This window comes from Mesoplodon bidens (assembly GCF_964165515.1).
Source record: "Mesoplodon bidens genome assembly, chromosome: 7".
NCBI lineage: Eukaryota > Metazoa > Chordata > Mammalia > Artiodactyla > Ziphiidae > Mesoplodon > Mesoplodon bidens.
In genome coordinates, this window is record NC_138164.1 from 13,499,536 (window position 1) to 13,518,825 (window position 19,290).

General features: G+C 50.6%; 3 protein-coding genes across 4 annotated transcripts in view; 1 reads left to right on the top strand and 2 right to left on the bottom strand.

The window, feature by feature from the left end:
• Positions 1 to 4,722, bottom strand: part of CBL (Cbl proto-oncogene) — a 91,014-nt gene extending 86,292 nt beyond the window's left edge. For both annotated transcript variants that reach the window (XM_081240178.1, XM_081240177.1), the window contains exon 1: positions 4,446 to 4,722. In XM_081240178.1, coding sequence (XP_081096304.1) covers positions 4,446 to 4,640 — 195 coding nt within the window. In that variant the 5' untranslated portion in view covers positions 4,641 to 4,722. The remainder of the gene's footprint in view (positions 1 to 4,445) is intronic.
• Positions 4,723 to 9,318: 4,596 nt separating this feature from the next.
• Positions 9,319 to 13,567, top strand: DRC12 (dynein regulatory complex subunit 12 homolog; the record flags this gene model as incomplete). Its single annotated transcript, XM_081240649.1, has 7 exons — positions 9,319 to 9,546; positions 9,851 to 9,932; positions 10,351 to 10,416; positions 10,950 to 11,069; positions 11,569 to 11,661; positions 13,042 to 13,172; positions 13,418 to 13,567. The coding sequence occupies 7 exons, from the start codon at positions 9,319 to 9,321 to the stop codon at positions 13,565 to 13,567; spliced, it is 870 nt and encodes a 289-aa protein (XP_081096775.1).
• A 1,655-nt stretch (positions 13,568 to 15,222) lies between these two features.
• NHERF4 (NHERF family PDZ scaffold protein 4) lies at positions 15,223 to 18,782 on the bottom strand (the record flags this gene model as incomplete). The annotated part of the gene is given in 10 exon segments (XM_081238859.1): positions 15,223 to 15,252; positions 15,505 to 15,705; positions 15,849 to 16,067; positions 16,168 to 16,364; positions 16,589 to 16,793; positions 17,058 to 17,194; positions 17,285 to 17,474; positions 17,744 to 17,955; positions 18,519 to 18,596; positions 18,599 to 18,782. Coding segments are annotated over 10 exon segments (1,641 nt in total). The 5' UTR covers positions 18,771 to 18,782.
• Positions 18,783 to 19,290: the final 508 nt, after the last annotated feature.

Below are 19,290 nucleotides of genomic sequence, written 5' to 3' on the forward strand. Positions count from 1 at the left end.
CCCCGGTCCGGGAAGATCCCACATGCCGCGGAGCGGCTGGGCCCGTGAGCCATGGCCGCTGAGACTGCGCGTCCGGAGCCTGTACTCCGTGGCGGGAGAGGCCACAACAGTGAGAGGCCCGCGTACCGCAAAAAAAAAAAAAAAAAAGATTCCCACCCCCATTCCTTTCCCTTTCAGAATTCCTTTGGGGCACACAAAGCAGTTTAACAAATATTTACAACGCAGTTACTATTGTGTCAGGCCTTGTGACTGGACACTGCAGGAGATAAAGAGATTATAGTTGCTGTCCTCGTGGAGTTTACAATCTTCAGAGGTTAAGATAGAGAAGAAATATGTACATGATGTTTAAACTTGAGATCCCACATCACTTTGAACATACAGTCACTTATCACTATAATGTAATCTCCTGGAATGTAAGAATTTACACCTAGCACTACTATGAGAAAAAAGTCCAATGAAATATACTGATTCATAAATTCTATTAAGTGCATCTTACTTCCAAAATACAGGAAGTTACTTAAGGTGCTTTTTTTAAGGGCAAGCAGGAGAAGGTAAGTAGCAGAAGGATTATCTTTTTTAAATGCTTTTTTAAACCCATGCTTTAAAGGAAAGCATTTTTCCCATAAATTATAGCCCATTAAATAAATGAACACCTGGGCTTCCCTGGTGGCGCAGTGGTTGAGAGTCCGCCTGCCGATGCAGGGAACACGGGTTCGTGCCCCGGTCCGGGAAGATCCCACATGCCGCGGAGCGGCTGGGCCCATGAGCCATGGCCGCTGAGCCTGCGCGTCCGGAGCCTGTGCTCCGCAACGGGAGAGGCCACAACAGTGAGAGGCCCGCGTACCGCAAAAAAAAAGAAAAAGAAACAATGAACACCTTAAGGTTTTACTAACATAAGCTAATTTAAAATAAAAACATAGGGCTTCCCTGGTGGCGCAGTGGTTGGGCGTCCGCCTGCCAATGCAGGAGACACGGGTTCGTGCCCCGGTCCGGGAGAATCCCGCATGCCGCGGGGCGGCTGGGCCCGTGAGCCATGGCCGCTGAACCTGCGCGTCTGGAGCCTGTGCTCCGCAACGGGAGAGGCCACGGCAGTGAGAGGCCCGCATACCAAAAAAAAACATAGCATGGACCTAAAATACTGCCAGCATGACGCTCTACTTCAGAGGTGAACAAACTACAGCCTGCAGCCTTTTTTGAACACCTGCAAGATAAGAATGGCTTTTACATTTTTAAAGAGTTGTAAAACAACAGGAAGAATATTGTGGGCTTTCCTGGTGGCGCAGTGGTTAAGAATCCGCCTGCCAATGCAGGGGACAAGGGTTCGATCCCTGGTCCGGGAAGATCCCACAGCCGGCGGAGCAACTAAGCCCACGCACCACAACTACTGAGCCCACGTGCCTAGAGCCTGTGCTCCACAGCGAGAGAAGCCACCGCAATGAGAAGCCCGCGCATTGCAACAAAGAGTAGCCCCTGCTCGCCGCAACTAGAGAAAGCCCGCGTGCAGCAATGAAAACCCAACACAGCCAAAAATAAATAAAATAATTTTATTAAAAAAAAAAAAAGAATATAGGACTGCATATGTGGCCAGCAATGCCTAAAGTATTTACTATCTGTCCTGTGACAGAAAGTTTGCCAACTCCCACTCTACTTCATAACGGAATTTTGAGTTTCTCACTAAATTAAATACCTTGATACTTCTATATTTACATTCAAGGCAATTTATATGATTGCTCTCTCCACTCCCCTGCCTTGCTGTCTCTTTACTTACTAGCCACTTTCTTCACATACAAGTATCTTCACAAATATTAATTACAATATACCGGGGTGGCAAAAAGAAAAACCTAGAGGCTGACCACGTCTTCTGTTTAATAACAAGCATTCTAGCACAAGCATTTTTCCAAGAATGAGTTTAAGTTCTGCAATGGAATAGTAAATTGGGCCTATGTTGACCAGAACCCATGACTTATGCCAACTCCTCCATCCGTATACATCCAATATTGCAGAAGAGGAGACAGTTCCCAGGGCTAAACCAATAAACTGATTAATAATAGGCTGGGATAATATTCACCTAGCTTCAACAAGGTTAAAATAGATATGAGATGGTGACTTAGAGCTAAATTCAATAAATGTGTGGGACATCTATACATCTGACACTAAGTTCTTCTCCACTTATATCATATGGCATAAAGTCAAGAAGGGTTAGTGATACATTTAAGACTTTCAACAATAAAAATAAAGTGAAAAAAGAGAACATCTATGCTCTAAACAGCAAGAGTAAAAGAGACGGTGCAATCTAACACTACAGAAATAGTTAGAAAATCTGGAAAGCAGTATGAACCTACTGGACTAATACCTCAGAAAGAACTATTTTCATTTCAGCACAACCAGTAATATGTGATATGGGGCAAAAAGTACTAAAAACCATTTTCCAAAACAAGCAACACAAGAATAAAACAGTCCTTTCCCAACGCTAGAATGGAAAAGCTAGAAGCCTACTTTCCTTGAAACTACCGAAACCTGAAAAGCATTGACTCAAAACTGAGAGGTCTTTATACTTCCCAAATAATTAAACATTCTGCAGAAGAAATCATAATTCAATACACACTCTTGAAAGAGATGAATGAGAAAGACTTAAGGGGAAATCTTATTTTAAGGACTACGTTACATAGACTCAAAAGTTTGATCAAAAGTTTATTATTTTAAAGGAGAGGTCTCTAATCAATATGATTTTGATACATCGCATGTTGATACAATGAGAAACTAATTAGAAATGCAAATGTTTTTTCATTCCAGGAGAAACTTTTTAAGTCATTAACTCTAAACCCCTAAAATGCAAGCCTACAATCTTCGGATTTTGAATATATTCCATATATGTTTTCAAGGTGTCAATGCATCTAAAATTTCCTTTATGCCTAACTTTCTTTAATGGTTTTATTACAATTTCTAATAAAGAAATTAGCATTATAACACCAATATAATCAACATACAAATACTTGTTTATTAATTACCATACCTATTACTTAACATGAGAAAAACCAGCAGTGAAAAAGAGGCTTCTGAAACCACTGGTATGCCCTACAGGAGTGCTAACTCATACACGGGACTTATTAAGAATTTATATAGCACATTTATATTTGCCAAGTGCTTCACAGTCACTTTTATTAGCTGTTTCTAGTGCAAAACAATCCATGAAGAACTTTACAGAAGAGGAACCTAGGCCCAGAGAGGAACCAAAGAAAAACAATTTTACTCTGGAGGAAATAACACCGTTCTCTTACAATCTATGCCTGATCCTTCTAATCACCTTTCATCTGCAGAATGAATTTTGCAAAAATAAGTTATTAATAAATGTGAAAAATAGCAAGGAAATATTGAATTCTCTGGAACAAACCGTTAGACTGTTTAAACACTTTTAAATACTTGGGACTAACTACTATGTTTCATTATACAGACACAACTATAAGGAAGTAAAATCCTCTCAAATGCCAAACTTAAAGTGGGGTTATTTTTCACACTTGCTAAAAAAAAAAAAAGAAAGAAAAGAAAAAGTAACCAAAGCAGCTCATCTAACAAGTTTAAAGTCAGGTTCTGTTACCAAAAAAAGTAGAACCCAACGAAAAGCAGTGTGTGTAAGGAGGAAGTTCTGGAAGAAGTCCGAATCTGCTGCCTAACCCGCTCAGTCAAGATATCTCTCCGAAAATAATGGTTATGAGCAGAACTTGTGGTTTAATCAGTGCATATCTATCTCAGCACCAGCAATGGATCCCATTCAATGTTTTGGAGGAGAAAAACTTGAGCCAACGCTAGATGTGGAGGAAAGTTCCTTCCCTGGCTCATTTAAACACCCTCCATTTATTTTCTCTCGGTGTTGCATCTTAATGAGAAGAAAAAACAGAAACAAAAACTATACGCTCACCTAGAGCGCAGTTTGCCTGCGGAGTTGTCAGGACCCCAGGTCTCTCAACCAGAGCCCGTAAACCTAATTCCCTAGTCAGAGCTCATCCAGTTAACAGTCCCAGCCGGTAAATCAAGCGCTCTTCCTCACCCCCTCCCTCCTATCTCCCGGGGCCAATTCCGTGACCCACATCCCTATACCCTGCACAGAGCCGCAAACTCTGCACCCCCATTATACTTCCTCCCTGGTGGCTCCCCAGTTACCCTTCACCCCAGCCGCCACCCCATCTTTGTCTCGCAACCCCAAACACACATCTCTACGTTCCCTCACTCCCAACCGCAGCCCTTCCCCCACCGCCGACCCCCATCCTCCCGGTCTCCTCCCCACCCCCGTATTCCCCACCCCTGCGCCCCGTCACCCCAGCTCCTCGCCTCCCCAGCCTCGCATGACCCGTCCCCTCCCCCAGCTTCCTCTGTCCCTTCCTTCCCGTCCCTCGGCCCCTCCGCCCACGCCCACCCCTGCTCCCGCGGGTCCTCTGCAGGCCTTTCACCTTGTCCATGAGCTTCCAGCACTTCTCCACCATCTTCTTGTCCACGGTCCCCGGAGGGTGGGGGCTGAGGTGGTGGTGGTGGTGGTGGTGCGGCTGGAAGGCGTCCTTCATGAGCCCGATCAGGCCTCCCGAGCCCGAACCCCCGGAGCCGCCGCCGCCCCCGGCCCCAGAGCTCTTTTTCACATTGCCGGCCATAGCCCGGGGAGGGTTAGGGGCCCAGCCGCGTCCGCCGGCTCCGCTTGGCTGCGAGTGAGGGAAAGAAGGAGGGCGTGAAGGAGGGGCCTCTCCCGGCCGCCGCCGTCACAGCCGCCGGCCGTCCGGGCGGAGGGAGGGGCGGTCGCGGGGAGGGGAGTGGGCGGCGCCGGGAGCGTGGGTCCGCGCGGGCGCGCCCCTTCAGAGAGCGCGAGCCCGGGCGCGGGAGGAGCGCGCGGAGCGGGCGGCCGCGTCCGGACTGGGGAGCGACCCCTCCTGCGCCACCCCCTCCCGAGCCACAGCTCCCGGAAAGCTGCGGCCAAGTTTCCGCGCCGTCTCCCCCGCCCCTACCGCGAGGCGGGGTGGGGGTGCTGCCCAGGCGGAACCTTCGCGCTGCGCCCCCTGCTGGAGGAGCGGGGAAAGGGCGGGGCGGGGTCTAACATGGAGCCTGCGCACTAGGCAGAAGCCGAGCCCTCCGTGTTCTTGTGGGTTGTGGGATGATCCTCCTGGAGGCGGTCATTGGGCTATTTAAATTAAGACAGGTGGCCGTAGAAAGAATCTGAACTTCAAGTCTTTACCCCACACCTGACAAATGAGGAAATTGAACTTAAAGTTGTTTGCTTCTTAACACTGTGGGAGAAAAAGGGAAGTTTTCCCCCCACTCCCTAGTGTTTTAAAGTCCTAAAGTCAGGACCAAGGACAGGAATGTGAATGCTGCAGATTGTTGCATCCTGATTAGACCCCAGAAAGGCTTGAGACACTTAGGCCTCGAGCTCTTCTTCCAGGCCCTTTGACCCTTCTGAAAACAAAACACTTCCCCCTTTTTTTGCTTTGAACACAAGTTCCTTTTCTGGAAATTGAATATGTACTTAAGATTCCCCTGCTCAGCGCACTGCACCACAGGTGGGCACTGCCAGCATCAAGCCCTGACCACAGAAACCTTGAGCTTCAAGCCCTGGCCTGAGGAGTCCTCGCTCCTCCCAGGGAACAGCAATGCAGTTCCCAGTCACTTCCACTGTTCTAGTCTCAAAGTTCCACTGGAAGAACTTTGAAAAAAAGAACCTCTCTCCCAAAGAAGGAAGTGCCCTGCCCTAATTTGCTAATTCTGAGCCTCAGCTTTGGGAGCATGCAGGCCCTGGTGTCTCAATAAGTACTCACTTCCACCTTAGATTCCCCACCTGGCTCTTCTACAAAGCTCTTGACTGATTAGGGAATTAAGCTTATCAAACAGTCCTGTAAGAGGGGAAAAAATATCCTTGTCTGCAATTCAATGGCCTGTATCTAAGACTGATTGCGGAGTCAAAATTATCATTTCCTACCAGTAGAATTTCCATTAGTCAATTCCTACCTAAAAAGAGTTAAAATGTCTAAAGAAAACATATAGGCAAAGCTCTTAGATAATTGTCAAAACTTCCCATCCCTAGCGCATCCACCCTTAGTTGCAGGCTCTCCTTTCCTCTCCCTTGGTCTATTGAAACATTTTCCTCACTGATTTCCCTGCCACCTCCAATCCATGCTGCCACCAGACCAGTGTTCCTAAAGTATAGGTCTGACAGCATAAAACAAAACAAAACAAAAACCTTTAAACACGCCCCATTGCCTCCTGAATGAAATTAACAGTTATGATCTAACTCCAAACTACCTTGCAGTTTTATACTATTCCAGTACATATATCCTATGCTGGGTGACTCACCAACTCACAAAATACCACAATTCTTTCTTTTTTCATCACTATTACTCAGAGCATTCCCTCTGCCTAAAGAGTGCTACTAAAGTCCAATCCATCTTTTTATACTCAACTCAAATATTGTCCTCCTTACCAGACAGTCCTCCTCTAAATTTCCATAACCATCTATTTCTCACCTGCCACACATTAATTTATGCTATATTGTCTTATCGACTTTGGTCTTCCACAGTACCTAGCACACTATAGACATGCAAGGGTACTTTTTCCCCTCGTAGTCAAATCCTAGGTTTTATGGAGTATAGGTTAAGAAATTAACCCTTGGAGCTGTGTATGAGCTTGTAGGCCATCTTCACAATGTACATCATCATTGTACATCTCTGGCTTGGTTTAAGGCTTCCAATTTGCATTATGTTCAATATGGTCTGTATAGAATGGGATTGTAAAATTTGCACTCTGTTTCTGCTGCAGTAAGCCATATTTCTTTTTATTTATTTATTTATTTATTTATTTTTGGTGGCGTTGGGTCTTTGTTGTTGTGCACGGACTTTAGATGGGGCGAGCAGGGGCTACTCTTCGTTGTGGTGTGCAGGCTTCTCATTGTGGTGGCTTCTCTTGTTGAGGAGCACGGGCTCTAGGCACGTGGGCTCAGTCGTTGTGACTCACAGGCACTAGAGCGCGGGCTCAGTAGTTGTGGCGCACGGGCTTAGTTGCTCCGCGGCATGTGGGATCTTCCTGGACCAGGGCTTGAACCCGTGTCCCCTGCTTTGGCAGGCAGATTCTTAACCACTGCGCCACCAGGGAAGTCCCCATATTTCTTTTAATATATGATGACCTATATTTGTCTCGCATTTGAATGAAGTAGAGAGGGTGACGCTTCTCTCCTCTGTATCTTTTTAAAACCCCCAGAAGGGATCCTATTAAAAGGAAGACAGAGTTGTGCTGAAATGATCGTTCCTGTTTTCACTTATAAACTGAGGTTAATGAAGAAAGAAGGAAAGATTGACCTTTCTTTCACAATATTCACTTGGCTTGTTTTCAAAATGTGCTGGAGATTGAATTGTTGATCACAATGTCTTTCTCATTCCTGGATTATTCTAGAGCTGGCTCAGTTTGTATCACATCATGTGACCTGTGGCAATTTTCTTATTCCATTTCACCTTCGCCCCAAACCACATCCTCTCTGCACCTGAAAGTCGGTTGACTGAATATATTTGAAAAGTAAATGCTCTTCTGAGACACGATTTGTTGTTTATACTCTGTAATTTCTGTCCTCAATATGGGACTCCGTGCATCAGCACAACAGAGACACTAATTATTCTATTCAAAAGTCCTCAAACAGGCTTCTGGATGAAGGGAAGGATCAGGACAGGAACCTCTACTGCGCTCCTACTCAGGGAGAGAGGGTTCTGGGGGGAGGGGAGGGGAATAAATGAAAAACATGCTTCAAGATTAGAAGAAAAATCTCCGATTTGGGAGATATGCACAAGGTTATCTGACACTGAGGTACAGGAACAGTAAGCAACGGGAAGGACAAGGCCGGTTCTTCTCTTTACTCTGTAAAATGTCCCCGGGGTCAGAGAGGTACCCTGCAGCCACAAAGGTGACAAATAAATATCATCAGCCTCTGCCTGAATCTGCCTGCTCCCTAGAGGAAGGATTTTTCCCCCCAGATCTCATGGCTATCTCTTCAGATCTGTTCCTGACAACAGGCAATTGACCAAAAATGACCAAAAAATGTTGAGGAAGACAGAGATAGGAATATCTAAATAAAGAGTCTGCAGTTCCCTTAATCCGCAAGGGGAAAAGCCCTGGAGTTTCTGCTGTTTTCATTCTAGCCAGTATGGTGTCCAGAGATCCCAGTGACAGACAGACAACAAGGCTTCCAATAGCACAGGGCTGGAGACAGGGGGTGGGGGACAAGGGCTGTTGACCAGGGCAAACCACTCGTCATTGTCCCTTCCCCAGATTTATTTTTCCAACTCTTCATGACTCCAGCAAGAAGCATCCCTAAGTGGGGGGGCACCCCCCAACATTGCTCAGTAAATAATTTAAATAGAAAAACGCAAGAGACTCAGTAGAAGGTCAAGTAAGTCCACTAGAGGGAGCCCCAACCAACTCAGTAGTGCAGGGAGCCAAGCAAGGTATTTTCTCAGCACCTGTCTGAAAGTCAACCACAAACCGGAATACGGGGAAAGAGGCAATACATGAAGTCACAATGAGAGAAGATAGTCCTGTAAATACCCAGGGAAAATCCAGGCCTTTCAAGATTTACAAAATCAAAGATTTCTTTTTTACTTTTTGGCCGCACTCTGTGGCTTGCAGGATCTTATTTCCCCAACCAGGGATCGAACCCGTGCCCCTTGCAGTGGAAGCACAGAGTCCTAACCACTGGACAGCCAGGGAATTCCCCAAAATCAAAGATTTAAAGACCAGGAAGCTGAGGCTGAGCAAGTTTAAATGGCTTGCTCAAGTTTACATATCCGGATGGAGCGGGTAAGAACTCACAGCTCCTATCTCTAACCAGTGCCCTTTCTTCTCCATTTGCATCTCTCTATGTCAACAGCCTGGGGTCCTGGGTCTACCTCTCCTTTGCGTCTCATTTCTCTGAAAGGGGAAACTCTCTCAACCACCTTCTTCTGCACTTCTGTCCTTCATACACCACAGACTGCTTTCCTGAAGGAGAGTTTCAATTTTAAACCTAATAATGTCATTTTGTTGATGAGACCTTGGGATGTGTAAATGGCCCAAAATGGCTACTGTCAGTCCTTTTCCTCTGTATCAGCACAACAGCATTATTTCAGGTGTGTAAATCTGTAATTTGTAAGTCTCCAAATTGCAGGCTGTGCTACAGAGAAGTGAATCATAGATGATCGGCTCCAAAGCCCTTTCTCCTCAAACTACACTTAGGATTTGGGGATAAGGAGAGTATTGGCCCTCTGAGACCTTGGTATTTTAAGCTTTGTATTTAGTCCCTTCTACCTTCCTATGAACGCCATGTTTCCCAGTTGCCCGGACAACATGCAGCCTCCAGAAACCCAACCTCCCAGTTCTCAGTCCCGCCCCCGACGGAAATTTGCCACTCTGGATTGGTTCCCAGAACCCAGTCTCCTCCTCTGGCTCCTAGATCGTTGGGCCTTTTCTCTGCGCCTCCTCGTGAGTGGATCACACCACAGGGAGACACAACAGAGGCAAGAGAGGGTCTTGCAGGAAGGAAGAGGCAGGGTAAGGATGATGGGAAGAGGGAAGGGACCAGGTACTGAGCTTTGTTTTCTCTGAAAGAGGATTGATTGCGAGGAATGATTTCTGTACCTAGAACCTGACCGGTAGAGAGAAACAACTCCATCCTTCCCAGTGGCCTCAGCCTTGCCTAAGTTTCCAAGGAAACCAAGAACAGAAGCTTCTGAAAAGTATAAGAGACAGAGTTGGAGACTAGAACACTAATTCTCCTGGGACTCCTGGTTCAGTCTAGGGGTCAGGAAAGCATCTCCATGTCCAGACCTAAATACGAGTCCCCTCTCTCCCCCAGGACAGCAAGGAAATACGACCTAAGACCAAAGAAAAAGGGACAAAAGCTGGGACACAGAAGAAGAAAAGGAATGCAGCTGTTGGTGAGTCAGACTGGGTGGAGGTGGGTGCCCCCTGCCTCTCCATGTTCTGGCTCAGAGACCGAGCAGAGGTCCTCCAGAGAGAATTCAGCCCTCTGCCTGATAAGATGGAGCTGTCTTAACCCTCCTTCATATCTGCATCCAGATTCCATGGAGCTGGGGAAGTGGGGACATCAGCACCCACGCCCATCTGAGCCCCCTCTGGCTCTGTGCCGTCCTTATGTATTCATTACACAGCTTTTGAGCACCTGCTATGTGCTGAGCAGTGAACTTGTTAGACTTTGCCATCAGAGATCCCTCATTTAGTGGTCCTGAGATCTCCTACAAAAAAAAAAAGTCCAGGGTGTGGGATGAGGATGGGAGGGGAGTAGGTAAGGCTGAGATCCTGACAAGCTGAGGCTCTGCCATCTTGCCAGGGCAGATGTGGAGACTGAAACCATGCACAGGCTGGCACTGCTGGAAAAGGAGCTGCTCCAAAACCACTTGGGTAAGAAGGGTGGAAGTTCTGGGGGCAATAGAGGTGGGACAATGGGCATTTCTGTATCCCTGGGAGCTTGAAGGGTTGGAGCTATGGTAGAGGGCTGAGCTGATCTCTAACCATCCCCTAGTGGAAAAAGATTGTCAAGAGTTGGGGTTGTGAGGAAACGGTGGGCAGTAAGGGTTGATAAAGGCAGCTATTTTTTTCTTAAATTTTGTCCACACCACGCGGAATGAGGGTTCCCCGACCAGGGATCGAACCCTCACCCCCTGCGGTAGAAGCACGGAGTCCCAATCGCTGGACTGCCAGGGAAGTCCCAAGGCAGCTGTTTTTTGTAGCCAGAACACAGAGGGAGTTTGCGGTTTGTAGTAACGAAGAACCTGTAGGATTCTAGGGGGGAAAAAACAAACACCAGAATGACAGTGAGAGGCTGGCAGCCTGCTGCCAGGTTTCCAAAGGTGGGCAGAGTCCATCAAGGCCATCGGGGCTGATTTAGTGGGGTCCCCAGCCAGTCCTGAGGGCTGCTCTGGGACTGTTCACAGCTCTGTGGAGGGATGAGGCCCGCCGAGCCAAGGCTTCTGAAGACCAGCTGAAGCAGAGGATACAAGAACTAGAGGCTGAACCGGAAGGGGCCTGGAGTGAAGGGAAGGCCATATATGCAGGTGTGCAGTTGATGAAGCAGGTGGGCAGGAGACAGGGGCCTGGAAGAGGGCACCCAAGAGGGCCAGAGGATGCTGGGTAGGGAGACAAGGAGGACTCCCATCTGCCATGCCTAGTCTCAGCCTTCCCAGCACACACAAGAATCCTGAAGGAACCAAACAAAGGCCTCTGGGATCTTGGGCAGGGACCTTCCATGATGGCCCATGCCACGCGCTTGATGTTGTGTGGGTTACAAAATGCAGCCACAGCCTTTATCTCATTCATCCCGTGGGACTGAGTAGGGAGAAGGGCCTGAACCCCCATCCTGAGTGGCAGGGGGAAGGGGACCTTGTTTCCTAGCTCCTTCCCCAGCTTCTCAGAATCACCACAAGAAGAACCAAAAGGCCTTTACGCATCTGCCCCACTGGACCAAGCAGAGCCCTCCCCACTCACAACTTCCCATCCTTTCTCCATCCCTCTGTCCCCACCTGGGTCCCTGGCCACCCACCGTCCCCACCACAGAGATGAGTCGTCAGTGCTGCACCCTGCCGCAGGCGATGGAGACCCACAGCAGGCAGCTGGAGGAGGAAGTGAGGGGCCTTCGGGAGCAGTTAGATCGGCTTCCCCACCCTTGAAGCCCTTTCTCTCGGAGGATCACTGCTGCTGTCCAGACTGAAGAGGTGGATTTAGGATGTTTCTTCTCTAGAAGACTGCAATCTAAGTTCTCATATTGCTTTCCCCACTGACCTTCCCACCATTGAGAATTGCAGCAGACGGTTCAGGATGGCAAAAAAAAAAAAAAAATCTTAAGTTATAAGAAGAAGACCTGGGGCTTCCCTGGTGGCACAGTGGTTGAGAATCTGCCTGCTAGCACAGGGGACGCGGGTTCGGGCCCTGGTCTGGGAAGATCCCACATGCCGCGGAGCAACTAGGCCCGTGGGCCACAACTACTGAGCCTGCGCTTCTGGAGCCTGTGCTCCGCAACAAGAGAGCCCGCAACAGTGAGAGGCCTGCACACCGCAATGAATAGTGGCCCCCGCTTGCCACAACTAGAGAAAAAGCCCTCGCACAGAAATGAAGACCCAACACAGCCATAAATAAACAAATAAATTAAAAAAAAAAAAAAAAGAAGGAGAAGACCTAAGTCTCTCACTCTCTCAGTGGTGTCTCCAAATCCAGTTCTAACTCCCCACCACCGCCATGTCTCCCATAAGCAAAACATATTCCCGCTTAGTTTGGCTGATTTTTATAACGAAACCAAGCTTAAATGAAACTGTTTAACTTACTTATTTCCTTATCTTCAAGGCCTAATGCATGGTAGGTCCTAAATAACTATTTGCTAATAAATGAGTGAGCTTCTAAATAAGCATATACATGTATGTGTATGTGTGTGTGTATATATATATATAGGCTTTTGATCTCTTCCATCTTGGTAACAGGATAGAGTTGAAAAATTTTAGCATGGCGCACAGATTTTCCACAATTTTGGCCTCAAATTTTCTTATCCTAAAATAGCTTTATTTTAGCTATAGATATCCAAGAGCCGCTTATCTGCCATGCAGTCCCTGAGCCCCTTTCCTAATCTTTGCCTTATCTCAAATTTAAATGCAGTCAGCATTTATGAAGCACTTCCTGCATACTAGGTGCTTTCCCATACATTATCACATTTAACTCTCACAGCAAGCCTGTGAAGTATGGGTCATTTTCTCTATAAAGATGAAGAAACTGAGTCTCAGAGAGAGATATGTCAGACATTACACAAGTAGCAAATGACAACCAGATTTGGGACCCAGATCTCTTGTCCCAAGCCCACTCTCTCTACTCTACCTTAATGGTATATTTCAGCTCTTTATAGGAACTATGGGAAAGTTGATGGCTCTGGGGAAGTCTGGAATGATCCCACTCAAGTCCTGCTCTTTGGGTACCTTTGGAGACTCTGTTCAAGGGTAGAGTGTCACCATCCTGTCCTCTTCCATCCTTCTGCCCCCGTCCCAGAGATGTGCCAGAGGGAGGCTGAGGCTACACAGAGAGAGGCTGTGCAGGCCCTTGGAGAGTGGGACCGAACTCTGGCTCAGCTTCGGGCCCACGTGGCAGACATGGAGGCCAAATATGAGGAAATCTTACAGGTAAGCCCTACCCTCTGAAGGCCAGCCATCCCAGTGCCCAGCACCACCACCCCAAATCCCAGCTAGTGTGACAATGACAGACCAGGGGGAAGGAAAAGAAGCATCTCCATAGGGAACTCTGCTCTATCTTAAGGGGACACAACCATGCCTACCCACTAAGACTAAGAGCTTTGAGAAAACACTGGCTAGGAAAGCTTACAGACCAACCTGGGACACCCCTCATCCAGCCCTCTCCCTTCCTGAGATCTGAAGCTTGGTGTCTGCAGGACAGCCTGGACTGGCTCTCGGCCAAACTGAGAGCCGTCAAGCCTCAGTGGGATGGGGCTGTGCTGAGACTCCACGCCCAGCATAAGGAGCAGCTCCGCCAGTTTGGACTCAACCCCCTGGATCTTTGACTGTGAGCCTCTAGTCTCTGGGGCCCTCTGAGGTCCCAGCAATAAAGCTGTCTGTATGTAGAACTCAACAGGACTGTGGGCTGTGATTTTTGGCCGAGATGAGTGCCCCTCACGGGAACATCTCAGTTCTGGGTTTACCCCTTACCCTGAAGACTGAATAAGAAGAGAGAAATTTGACAAGGTCTCAACTTCTCTCCTAGAGAAACTGGGTCCCACCCCTTGAGCCTGAGGCCCTTTTGGTCACCCTACCCCCACCAACACGAAGGCAACCAGATTTGAGGGGAAAGGCCATTTCTATAATAGACCAACAGTGACCAGGCACCAGCTCCCACAATCCTAAGGTGCCCACAGAGGGAAGGGGCAGCCGGCCTCCAACTTCCTGCAATTATACCCAACAGTCCTGGAGTCATGCTTAGGGCGAGTTCCAGGTGGCTTCAATCCCAGCCGGCCCCACAGCCCACCAGGAAAGGGAAAACTCTGCTTCTCCTCTATTTTACTACAACTTTCTCAGTTCTACTTCATTTCTGGTGAAATGTGGCAGAGGGAGGTTTCCCACACCAACTAATTCTCCGTAGACACAATTTAACTTTTGTGTTACAATTTAACTCAATTCCGACACTATCTACCTGGAGGTATCATCAGACCCCACAGGTTAAGGGCTCTGTCCCACAGACTGCCCTCGACCTCAAATACCAATCTCCAGTCCAGGTTGTCACTTGTGCTTCTGACCTACTAGCTATCAATCAGAGGTTCCCACAGCCCCCTCCTTGGGTTCAATCATTGGCTAGAGTGATTGAACTCAGGGAAACAGTTTACTTACTAGATTACCAGTTTATTACAAAGAACACAACTCAGGAACAGCGGGATGGAAGAGATACACCGGGCGAGGTATGACCATGGAAGCTGCATGCCCTCTCCAGGTGCGCCACCCTCCCAGCACCTCCACGTGTTCAGCAACACGGAAAGCTCTCTGAAACTGTCCTTTTGGGTTTCTATGAAGGCTTCATTATGTAGGCGTGATCCATCAATCCATTGAACACTGGTGATTAATTCAACCTCCAGCCCCTCTCCCCTCCCAGGAGGTTGAGGGTAGGGGTGGGGGTGGGGCACTGAAAGTTCCAACCCTCTAATCACATGACTGGTTCCCCTGGAAACCAGTGCCCCATTCTCAGGTGCTTTTCAAGAGTCACCTCATTAACAAAACTAGGTGTAGTTGAAAGGGACTTATTGTCAAAAACAGAAGACAGCTTTCTCTCTCTTACTACTTAGGAAATTCCAAGGATTTTAGGAGCTCTGTGCCAGGAAAGGGTATGAAGGCCAAACATATATTTCTTGTTATAAATCACAAAATCATACCACTCATCTCACGCAGATCTTCATCCTTGGGGCACAGCTCCCAAAGATCCCACATGACTTCCTTTGGAATCAAAGGGGAGGCTCCCTCATGGGCCCACCTGAGGCCTCTGGCCACACCCTCTTCCAGGAGGTGGGCCCATGGGAAGGGAGGGAGGCCAAGGACTATCCTGTGATTGGAGGTATCCGGAGTCCTAGAGCTGCAGCTTCTGGTTTAAAGAGAGCATCTCAGCTCCCACCACCTCAGGCTGGAGAGTGGAGACAGGAAAGCTTGGGCAGATCTGTGCCAGGCATAGGGGGCGCTACAGTAGATCTGAGGCTACAGCCCAGTCCTAAGCAGAGAAAGAAGGGAAGAGGTCATTCCGAGACCAGAAGCGTTCCCTTTCCCTGTGCCCCCCCTCACTGGTATGCCCAGGAATAGGGCTTCTTCCCTGGGTCCTTCTGTCCCCACCTACCATGGCCTGAAGTCCCAACCTGAGTGCCCCACACTGCTCCACCCTGCAGCCTCCCGCTCTGCCCTCTTCTCTGGCTCCCCTCTGTCCTCCTCTGGCTGACTCACAGTCCATCTGTCTCTCCTTCCTCACCTCTCCAGACCCTGGGGGAATGCAGGCTTCCAAGCCCTGCTGAGATCTGGCCGCCAGCTTCAGGCATAGGGGTGGCTCCGCCTCAGCCAGCTGCTGAAGTCTTTCCAGGTCATTCTCTCCGCCCATGGGATACCCGTTCACCTCCAGAATCACATCTCCCATTTGCAGTCCTGCCTGGGCAGCTGAGCCTCCTAGGGTCACCTGGTGGAAGGAGGGGGATGTAGAGCTTGGAACACCACGGAAAAGTCTTGCTGGGTGTACTGAGGCTCTGGGAGGGAAGCAGAGGAAGGCTTGTCAAGAGGCAAATGATTGAAAAGATCCAAGGTCCCTGGGGCATCAGTCACCTGGGAGATGAAGAGATGAGGCCCACTGGCCACACAGCTGAGTCGGAAGCCATAGCCACCACCGGGCCCAGGGTACAGGAAGCACTGGCGGAAGCCGCGTGGGACGGTTGTGTCTTCAACTGGTGGGTCCTTGGTCTCAACCAGAGAGGCTGAGCCGGTATCCTGGGGAGAGTCAGGAGCCTCTGTGCTCTCCAAGAAGAGAAGTGGGGACAAGCGAACCTGGAAAAGAGGAAGATAGGACAAACCCTGCTGCTTCTCCCCGGACCCGAGCCCTGCTCTCTTCCTGCCCTCTCTCTAGCCCCCGCCCCTCAGCTCGCACCATGTTGAAGAAGCGGTCAGCCTCGGGGTCGACGACAATGAGCGAGACGCAGGAGCCCTGCGCCCGGATCTTGGACACTGTCTCTTCATGGCCCAGCCCTTCCACGCTCTCCCCAGCCACAGCCACCAGCCGGTCCCCAGCCTGCATCCCGGCCTTCTCCGCTGGCAGTCCTGGGTCCACCTCCCACAGGAACTGACCTGGGATGCAGACATCCTCACTGCTCCTTCCCCACGGACCCCCAGTGCCGGCCCAGGCCACTGTATGCACACCGGGGGACTGACCCAGGGCTACACAAGAGGAGGAGGCCCGGGCTGGGGTTCAGCCAGGGCCACCACTTGTGTGCACTGAGAGGTGTATATATACACTTGTGTGCCCACCCCAAGGCCCCCCTTCCCTCCCCGCCCCCAGGGCTCTCACTCACCAGGCCGACCGTCAAGGCCCTTCCCCTCTCGGAGCATGAACCCGAAGCCCTGGGGTCCTTTCTCTAGATGCAGACAGCGGGGCTTGCTGGGCAGTGCCCAGCCCTCTGCCAGGGGTGCAGCCAGGGGCATTCCCAGCTGGCGACACCGTTCCTCCACCTCTGGCCCTGCCACCAGCAGGGTCACCTGCTTGCCACTCTGCCAAAGCTGTGGGGACCCAGCAGGGCATCAGCATCAACCACCTGGGTAGGGAGGGCAGAGGCAGGCACCTCCTCACAGCCCCTCTTCCCAGGCCCAGGAATGGGGCACTAGGGAAGGGAGAGGAGGGCCTAGCACAGAGTGTAAAGGGAAGGATGGTGACGGAGGTACAAGATCGGATCAGGCGATTAGGCGTGTGGAGGAGGAGTCTGCTTCCCGAGGCTGGGACCAGGCCCAGAGGGGTGAGGACGGATGGGAAACAGGCGGTCGTACCTTCTTGCTGAGTTGGCTGTGCGTGAACTTCTCCACGCTGACCCCATTCACTTCCAGCAGCCGGGCCCCAGGGGGCACTCCTGCCCGCTCAGCTGCCCCTCCAGTGCTCAGCACCAACCAGAAAGGACCCTGATGTCCTGGAAGCCCGGACAGCAAGTTTCTGCCTGCTGCCTGCCCAGAACAGGGCTGAGATCCCCCTCCTGACCCCTCCCGAGCTCTAAGCTCACCTTGGGTGATACTGAAGCCAAAGCCACCCTCGTCTTTCACTATGCGGCACAGCCGAGGCCGGACCCCTCGGCCGAGAGTGGGACAGAGGTGGGCATCGTTCCCCCACTGAGCTCGGGCCACCTCATGCACGTGCTGCGCCAAAACCGTCAGCAATACCCGAGGACCGCTGGCCCGGATGCGGCGTATCACCTGAACGGTGGGCACACGGAGCGGGCTTGGGCTGGCCCCTCTTGCCAGCTTCCCCTCCCTGGAAGCTACACTTTTCACCATGGGAACCAGCTCTCTGGAGGCCTTCACGCAACCATTCGGACCTGGGCATCCCTAAATTCTGGGAGATGGGGGAGGTTGAGCCTTGGGTCCTGCCCCCATATACCCAGGGAGGTGACCAACCGGCTTCTGTCTCCCTGAGGTGCTATAGAATGTTCTCCTGTACCACAGGGGTCCCAGCCCAACCTCACCACTGAATAGTCTTCATGTTCCACGACATGGTTGTTCACCCCCAGGATCCAGTCTCCTTCCCGAAGACCCTGGCGCTGGGCAGAGGTGCCTGGCTCCACCCTGCACACCACATGCCCAGCCCTGCCCCGCTGCTGCTGCAAGTGGAAGCCAAAACTCCTGCCCTCCTCTCTGTTCAGCAGATAGAAGCGAGGTCGTTCCAGGCTCCAGAGATCTGGAAGGGGAGGTGGGCGGCAGAAAAGGGGGAGGAGAGGGGACATGACCCAAGTACAAGTCGCCTTGTGTCTGGCAGACCCTGCCCCTGTGATAGAACACCAGACAGGCTTCTGCCCAGTTAGGTATTGGGCAGGGGGACTGAACACGGCCCAGGCAGAGTGGCGGGGACAGCAGGAAACGCCGGGCCCCCTTCCACCTCCACGTGGGTACTCCCACCAAGGCCGTTATCAGAGGGAGACAGAGTGAGTGGTTACCAAGGAGATGGGAAGCTGTGTGGAGCCCTGGTGGCTCTGGGGAAAGGAAACGGTTGCCCCAAGTGGTGGGGGGTTACCAGAGGGCTCGTGGTCTTCAGCCAGGGAGAGCACAGGATTATCAATGCCCAGTTTGGGGTTAAACTCAAACTTCCTGCAAGGAAGCAAGTCAAGCAGGTAGGAGAAAACTGACATCCGGACTTGGGTCCCAGGCTCACCTTGAGGTGCTAATGGCTAATGGCAGCTGAAGAGCTTCCCCACCTTCAATCCCTCCTCCCCTTGCCCCAATCCTTCACAGCACGGCACGTACGGGGCCAAGGAAGCTGTGTCCTGACGATCTGCTGGGAAAAGAAGGGGTGAGGGGAGGAGAGGTATATTCTGCCCCCCGAGACTCCTCTTCCATGGTCCTTAACTGAAAGGACTTCGGGGAACCCCCAAATTCAGGACTCGCTGCAAAAGGGTCTTCCCTTCCCCTTCCTTCCCCTCCCCGGCCAAGGCCTCCAGATACGCACAGAAATCTGAGCATATCAGTACAGGGCGTGGACCAGGAAGGCAGACACATCCACCCACTCACCTCTCCCCTCCTGACTTCCAGTCTATTTGCCTCAGGGCTCCAAGCCCCAGTACCAAGTGTGTCCTGGTCCCAAAGCCTTCCACTCTGCCCTCCGCCCTAAAGTCCCCCCGCAGAGGATTTCTCCTGGCCTCTTACCTGCAGCTGCCTCCATGGTTGGATCAGCGAGCGAGGCTCAGTGTAGGGACAAGGTCCATCGAAAGCAGCTGACCCTCCCACCTACCCCGCCACGTCCCGCCTCCTCCAAGACGCTGCCTTAGAAGCAGTCGGTAATGGTTAACGGGAGGAGAGTCTTGTCCTCTGGGGAACTGTGTATGTCCCTCCTGCCCTATTCTTGAGCCCCGACTTTCTCAGGAGACTCTGCTGCCATCCCAGTTCCCGCTCTGCGCAGAGAAAGGTCACTGTAATTGCTGGGCACTGTAATTCCAAGCCTGGGATAAGTGTATGAGAAGGGTGACAGGAGCCCTATGGCCCAACATGGCCTACCCCCATGCTGACATCTTGTTCTTGA